At 40.2% G+C, this 7,452-nt stretch overlaps 1 protein-coding gene and 1 long non-coding RNA gene across 2 annotated transcripts; one reads left to right on the top strand and one right to left on the bottom strand.

Annotated features, from left to right (window-relative positions):
* The first annotated feature begins 23 nt into the window (after positions 1–23).
* LOC106943836 (3-hydroxy-3-methylglutaryl-coenzyme A reductase-like) lies at positions 24–5,289 on the top strand. Its single transcript, XM_015027124.1, has 4 exons — positions 24–1,100; positions 1,187–1,345; positions 3,936–4,090; positions 4,920–5,289. Exons 1-4 carry the CDS (start codon positions 1,026–1,028, stop codon positions 4,972–4,974), a joined length of 444 nt encoding a protein of 147 aa, XP_014882610.1. The 5' UTR covers positions 24–1,025; the 3' UTR covers positions 4,975–5,289.
* A 275-nt stretch (positions 5,290–5,564) lies between these two features.
* Positions 5,565–6,713, bottom strand: LOC106943837 (uncharacterized). The gene is made up of 2 exons (XR_001424031.1): positions 5,949–6,713; positions 5,565–5,825 (listed from the first exon to the last, which is right to left on the bottom strand). It is a non-coding gene; the product is annotated as an uncharacterized LOC106943837 (long non-coding RNA).
* Positions 6,714–7,452: the final 739 nt, after the last annotated feature.

The following is a 7,452-nucleotide window of genomic DNA, read 5'->3' as shown; positions in this document are numbered from 1 at the left end:
CTATATTAAACTTCTGTGTGAACGGCACCATCCCCACCAGAACAGTGAGATGCTTCCCGAATAACAAACCCTGGATCGCCAGTGACCGAAAGAAACTTTTAAACAAGTAAAAAAAAAAAAAAGAGCCTTTAGGGAACAAGACAAGGAGCAATTGAGAAGTCTACAGAAAGAGCTCAATGTCAAGATTAGAGACAACAAGGAGAAGTACAGGAAGAGGCTGGAGAATAAACTGCAGAAGGAACAATATCAGAGATGTGGTCAGGGATGAAGAAGGTTACAGGCCTCAATTAAAAGGAGGATCAGACGGATGGAAGTAGGGACAGAGCAAATGAGCTCTGTTCAACAGGTTCAGCTCAAGAACAAGCTCATCATTCTCTTCTCCTGACCCCAGACAGACATCCCACCCTGTGTAGGATTCTGCAGCATCTCTTCAAACTGTCGTGGAAGACATCCTCCTGGTCCCAATACCAAAGAAAACTCATCCATCAGTCATCAACAACTGCAGGCCTGTTGCCCTGACATCCCACAACATGAAGGTCCTAGAAAGAATCCTGTTGGCCCACCTGAGTAAGAAGACAAGCTCATATCAAGACCCTCTGCAGTTTGCTTATCAAAATATAGTTGGAGTTGATGATGCTATCATACACCTGCTTCAACAAACTGTCTTCTGGACAAAGCAGGCAGCGCTGTTGGCAGTTCCTCTGGGGGGAACCTCAGATGTATAATACAATACACTCCAATTTAGTTGACCATGTTACGATAAAACGTATCTAAGAAAGCTCAGCAGATTGCCGTTGATTATTAATTTTTGGATGATTTCCTCATCCAGAGGAAGCATATTGTGCCAGTAGGGAGAAACATCTCTCTAACAGTGCTCGGTATGAGTGGTGGTCTCCAGCACGTAGAAACACTATGGAGGTTGTCTCACAATTGATTTCCCTGTTTTTCCCATTCCTCAGGTTTTGAAGACTACAACTGAGGCACTGATAGAAGTTAACATCAGTAAGAACCTGGTTGGCTCTGCCATGGCAGGTAGCATTGGTGGATTTAATGCACATGCTGCCAACTTGGTGGCTGCCATCTACATAGCCTGCGGGCAGGTAAGGAGGTTCTTTTTAATCATTGCTTGTTAATTTATTTTATTACATTTCAGCATTAAACATGTCTCTCAATGTGTGTTTATCAGGATCCGGCCCAGTCAGTAAGCAGCAGTAACTGCATTACTCTCATGGAGCCATCAGGGCCAACAGGGAAGGACCTGTACATCAGCTGTACTATGCCCTCTATAGAGGTGGGCACTGTGGGAGGAGGCACCAACCTGCCCCCTCAACAAGCCTGCCTCAAGGTACACGCAGCACACCTGTAAACCTGTTTCAGTAACTCATAGTAAAGCTGAGTTGGCAAACAACATGCCTGAATATTATTGTTTCCTTTGTAGAGTTTAACCAAGTACAGCTGGTTTTGTTAGGCCTAACGGTTGCACTGAACTGGATCAGTTTATCAACATATGGTAAAGTATTTAGATTACTGTATTTACAGCTCTCCGGCTGTCAGCCGAGCTGGTTAAACACCAGCCTGTTAAAACACCAATTTTAACAGGATTCCTGTAGCTCCATAAACACACTGTTCTTCTAAGTTACCTTTAAAGTTTCACAGATTCAAATGAGAAATTATTATATGGGGCAGTTTTAGTTATGTTTATTTTACTGTTCCTTAATCATATTGTTGGATAAACAAGAAATCATTTTTAATTTGGCAAATAAATTTTTCTTATTCCCAATAATAAACAAATAAATCTCCTGACAAAGGCTGTGTTCACGCTGCATCTTAAAGTGGCCCAAGTCTGATTTTTTTTTTTTTTTTTCCTTTATGCGACCTGTATCTGATCTTTTCATGACAGTTTGAACAACACAGATGTTGTTTTTTTTCCTAATGCGATCTAGGCCACTTGGATATGTGGTTTTAAATCCAATATGTATCCAATCTTTTCTGATATGACCTGTGTGTACAGCCAGGTCGCATTCATCCAACCTGAACGTCATTGATGATTGATACAGAAGCTAGAAGAAAAATCACCAACATGCTGGACGATAATGAGGATTAAGTTAATGTGCTGGCTCCACTTGGGCAACAACTTTAACACACAAGGCTCTGGTCCCCACAAGTGCTGTTTTTGGGCTAGAGGTTAGATTTAGAACGTAAAGTTTGAATTCAATCAATCTTTATTGTCGTTGTAGTAATAAAAATTACACGGATTATAATTTGGTGATAAATGGTACTAGGTGGCATTTAATGCCCTTATGGCTACTGGGTATCTGCAGCCAGATGGCAGCAGTTGGAATAAATTGTGTCCAGGGTGTAAGGAGTCTTTTAAAATGTTCCTGGCTTTCCTGAGGCAGTGGGACCTGTGGAGTACTTAAAGAGAAGGCAGAGAGCAGCCGATGGTCTTCTAGGCAGATTTAATGATTCTCTGGAGAGTCTTCCTTTGAGCTGCTGTGCAGCTGGAGAACCACACACAGACAACAGCAGATGATGTTCTTAAAAGAGCATCAACAGGACACCAGCAGTTTTTAGAGAAATATTGTTTCTCTCTGCTGGACCTTCTTTGCCAGTTCTGCTGTGTTTACATCAGAGGCCAGGTTATCCATGATATGAACTCCCAGATAACGGACGTTTGACACCCTCTCCACCAGTTCTCCGCAGATGTATAGTGGTTGAATGACTCTTACTTCTCCTAAAAATCCACTATAATCTCCTTGGTTTTGCCTGTATAAAGGATCAAGTTGTCTGTCCACCACGCTATAAGTCACTCCACCTCGTTCCTGTAGGCAGGCTCATCTCCCCCTGAGATGAGACCCACTACAGTTGTGTGGTCTCGAAATACAATCGTGTGTACAGCGTGAAGAGCAGAGGGCTCAGCACACTTCCCTGAGAGTCGGTGCTGATGCTGATAACTGAAGAGGTATGCAGGCCCACTCTGACTCTTTGTTTGTGATCTGTCATGAAGTCCTTAATCCAGCAACAGGTGGAAGAGGGGATTCCCAGGTCTGCCAGTTTACACACTAATATGTCATGGAGGATGGTATTGAAAGCCAAGTTAAAATTAGTGAAGAGGATTTGTGCGTAGCGTTCCAGGTGGGACAAGACAGCATGCAGGACAGTGGCAACAACATCTTCAGTTAACCTGTTAACTCTATAAGCAAACTGGTGCATATCAAAGGTGTGAGGAATGAACCCCAAGATGTGACTCTTAACCAGTCTTTCGAAACATTTCATCACCAATGGGGTGAAAGCCACTAGTCGGTAGTCATTCAGCCAGGTGATCTGTGATGTGATTTATTATTTTTTTTTTAGGAATGGGAATGATGGTGGAGATGGGCATGATGGGACTCTGGCCTGAGACAGGGACAGATGTTAAGATCTTTAGTAAATACCCTATCCAGCTGTTCTGCACAGTACCTCAGCACACATCCAGGAGCACCATCAGATCCTGCTGCCTTTCTGGGATGGACAGAGTATAGCGAGCGTCTCACCTCACTTCATATTCCTCCACCTTGAGGATAAAGTTGCTTAACTGCACTACTGCATTCAGAACAGCCGTAACTGGAGGCTTCGACCCGAAACGAGTAAAGAAGTGGTTCAACATCTCCACGTCAGTTGCTCCATTGCAGCTGAAGCTGTAGTTGATGTGCTGGATTCCCACCCAAACCTGCCTGCTGTTATTGCCTGGGTGCTCCTTCATCCTCCTCTTGTAATCTCTTTTAGCCTTTCTGATTCCTCTCTTTTGGTCACTCCATGCAAGCTGCATTGAATTGAGTTCATGTAAAGTTTAGGGTTAAGTATATACTGGTAATGGTTCGGTTTAGTTGGGGTTAGGCGATAGAAATGAATGGCAGTCGGATAAAGAAGCATAACGTGTGCGTATATTTGTTCAGATGCTGGGAGTCCAGGGTGCCAGTCAGCAGTACCCAGGGGAGAATGCCTGCCAGTTGGCCAGGATTGTATGTGCCACAGTGCTGGCTGGAGAGCTCTCACTGCTGAGTGCTCTGGCTGCTGGGCACCTTGTCAAGAGTCACATGACTCATAACAGGTAAGAGTAAAACATGCCAGCTAAAAGATTTAAATCCCCCACTTGTTCAAATCCTCCTCGAGTTGTGTATTGATTTCCCATGTAGTCCGGTCCGTTCTCCTGTGTTCCTGTCATAGCACAAGTGGCTAGCATACCACTGTAGCTTCCCTATCCTGAAAAAGCTAATTTAATTAGTTTTGTGATGTAAAACAAATACACTTATTTTGTGGAGACTTGTAGTTCAGTTAAATTTCAAAATACATTTGTACTTTTGTGCTTACAGCTGATTCCTCATTCTGTACAAGAAGTAGTTCAGTTTCTGTATGGATTATGACATGTATGCATGTTTTTTTTTTGAGTTTACATTGGGTTATAGTGATATTGCCTCATCAAAAACCTGGAGTGTTTTGATTCTTTAAAGGATTTCTCAAACATCATCATGATTGAGAGATGAGACCAAACAAAATGGAACAATATAGACAATATATTGGTTGTTACTACAGCATAATTTTTGGACTTGAGAAATCTCAAGGGTTTTTGTTTTGTTTTGGGGTTTTTTTTACTATAAATACAAGTATTCTAAGGGAAAATGTTTACATTTGGAAGTATATTTACAATCACATCTCTGACTGTGAACCCATGAAAACCCATTTTAAGAGGTACAAAGCCCCTGTGTATATTTACATTGTACATGGCAACAAGAGACCTGTGGGAATAACCTTGCTTTATTCTCCAAGGTTATTCAGAAGGGAGGTGTTGAAGTTAGGCTCTTAAAGTTGCATGCTTTTGAACAGAACAACTTAATGGTTGTCAGGACAGAATACTGAGTGTGATAATGTTTTGTTTGCAGATCTAAGGTGGACCTACATGGGACTCGGGGAACAATGCAGACTGAAAGAAGTTAGGTCTTGTTCAAGAAACTGGATGGAAGCCATAAAGATTAAGCCAGTTTGAACGGATTAATCATTTATCAATGAAGAAAAGATCTCACCTGTCTTCCACAGCTCTTGATACAAGATCATATTTTGATCAAGTATTGTTCAGTGCATAAAAAAAATCTTAAGCAACTCAGTTTTTCTTACTGCATCTACTTGTATTTGATGATTTTGTCATCAAGCATTTTTGCCAAACTAATCAAACTGAGATGTACAAAGGTAAAACTTGAGCTCAATAAATGTTTCTTGCTGGGGAGTCATACTCACCAGCAAAGCTGCTTTTTACACATTGTTGTTTCCTTTTTCCATCAGTCTTTGCTACTAAAATGCTCTGTGTCATAATTGGGGGAACTCACTAAGAGCTACAACAGTCCAGGTGATCCAATACTGGCTGAGGATATACATTTATTTATGCATGTTACTCATTTTAGCATGTATCCAAGGACAAAGAAGTGGAATAATTCGAGCAGTCCTAAATGGCTCAAAAATGCATTTTTCAAAGGACAAGAGAAGGGGGGAAAGTGGAACAAACAAAATCTAATTTGCAATGCATTTCTGACCTGCTATACAAATGCAGAACTGGTCTGCAAGAGGAAATGTGGGGTACTGAACTAGAAACCAGTTTTACTCAAAGGTTCTGCCTGGTAGTTCCCCATACATTGACTAAGTCAATAAACCAGTACTCAAAGTTGGTTCAGTCCTACACTTCGGACTGAATCATTGTTCTAACAATGATGGGGGGGACCTAAAAATTAATTCTTATTTTTTTCTTAGAGACATGGCAGATTTACTTCGTCTTTTGCGTCTATTGCCTTTTTATACTGACATTGTTTAAATACAATGGTTTGTTTTATGATTTCTTTGGGGTGACCATTCTAGGCTTCAAGATTTGAGACCAAAGAAACAATTTTGAAAGCCTTCACAAGAAACTGAGTAATTTTAACACTTTAAATGGTTATAACTTTAAGATTTAAATTAATGCCAATTCTGAAAAGGACCAAATACAATAGTATTGATTTAACTCTGCACAATTTGCTGCGTAGCAGAAAAAGATCCAGGTAACGGGTAAACAAATCTACTTTGACCATGATTATCCAACCAAGATTGTCCAAAAACAAAAGGCATATAAGGGCATTAAAAAATATTGAAGGAGAAAGGAATACGTTTCCAGACACCACTTGCTAAAATCCGGATACACTGGGCGAACTGAACGAAGACAAACGAAAGTGCCAGGACAGCAGCGGAGGACATGAAGGAAAGGGGCTACGATGTTGTGAGCCAGGAGGAGATGCTGCAGCAGCGGAGGAGAGACGAGGAGCCGCGGGGTAGCAGCAAGTGAAGGGGAAAGAATGGAAACGAGATGTGGCACACCGAAAGAGAAAAACTACAAAATTTCCAATGTAAATCTTAAAGTTTTGCTTTAAGAAGATGCTGACACTGCGGGAAAAGGGGTATGGATAAAAAAACAAAACAGACTATCTAAAATGACTAGTTATTAAAGATTGTACGGTACCATACCTATGTTATGGATAAAATGACTGACAGAAGAAGAGACTAGAAGGGAGTACCTGAAATCATTCAGGCTTTTTTTTACTTTACAGGATTCAATTAAAACCGACTGGGAGAGGGTGAGATATTTAAGTTGGACACATCACCAAAAGGGAGTTGGGGAAGAAGGATACCCCATGTTTGAAAGTCTGTTGGATTTTTGGTTCGCAAAAGTTCATCCTGGTTCTGTTTTGAGTTGCTTGGAAGCATATTGTCAGGGAAAAGTAAATCAATCAAGATAATGTCACTGAATGTGACATTTGAATGCATTGAGTAAAAAAGAGGGTGATGACAAAACTGAAAAAGGAAAAAGCACAAATTATATTCTTACAAGAGACTCATTTATCCAAAACATGAACATTTTAAAAAGTATGGCTATAGGAATCTATACCACAGTTCATATAAAGAGAGGCGCAGAAGAGGAGTTGCAATATTAATATTGAACACAATAAAATTTGATTACAAAAAGGAATTAAAAGATAAAGGACGATACATAATTTTAAAAGGAAGAATAGAAAATGAACTTATTACCTTGGTAAATATGTATGCATCCCCAGAGAGTAACAAAAACTTTTTCAAGAACCTATTTGATGTAATAGCACTAGAAACAAACGGAATTCTAAGTTGTGGAGGTGAGTTAAATGAAAAAATATTTTTTCTATTGTTTATAACGCATCAGTGAATAGAATAATTTTTTTCCCAGTACACTAAGGAAGGCTAATTTTGTGATAAAAAAAAACTGATTATTTTAGGCAAACTAAAATAATCACTTCTTTATGACAACAACTTCCCTATAGTCATCCATTATTGCCCAGATTTACCACAAGTAAACCTGGACACTAAAGACCCACATCAGTTACTGTGACAGTCGATGAGAATGAGGAACTTATTCCAGAAATT

Source organism: Poecilia latipinna, unplaced genomic scaffold, assembly GCF_001443285.1.
Source record: "Poecilia latipinna isolate Pla-1442-1.1 unplaced genomic scaffold, P_latipinna-1.0 Scaffold6176, whole genome shotgun sequence".
Classification (NCBI taxonomy): domain Eukaryota; kingdom Metazoa; phylum Chordata; class Actinopteri; order Cyprinodontiformes; family Poeciliidae; genus Poecilia; species Poecilia latipinna.
The sequence above is the reverse complement of the archived record's forward strand: the minus strand, read 5'-3'. Positions and strand labels throughout refer to the sequence as shown.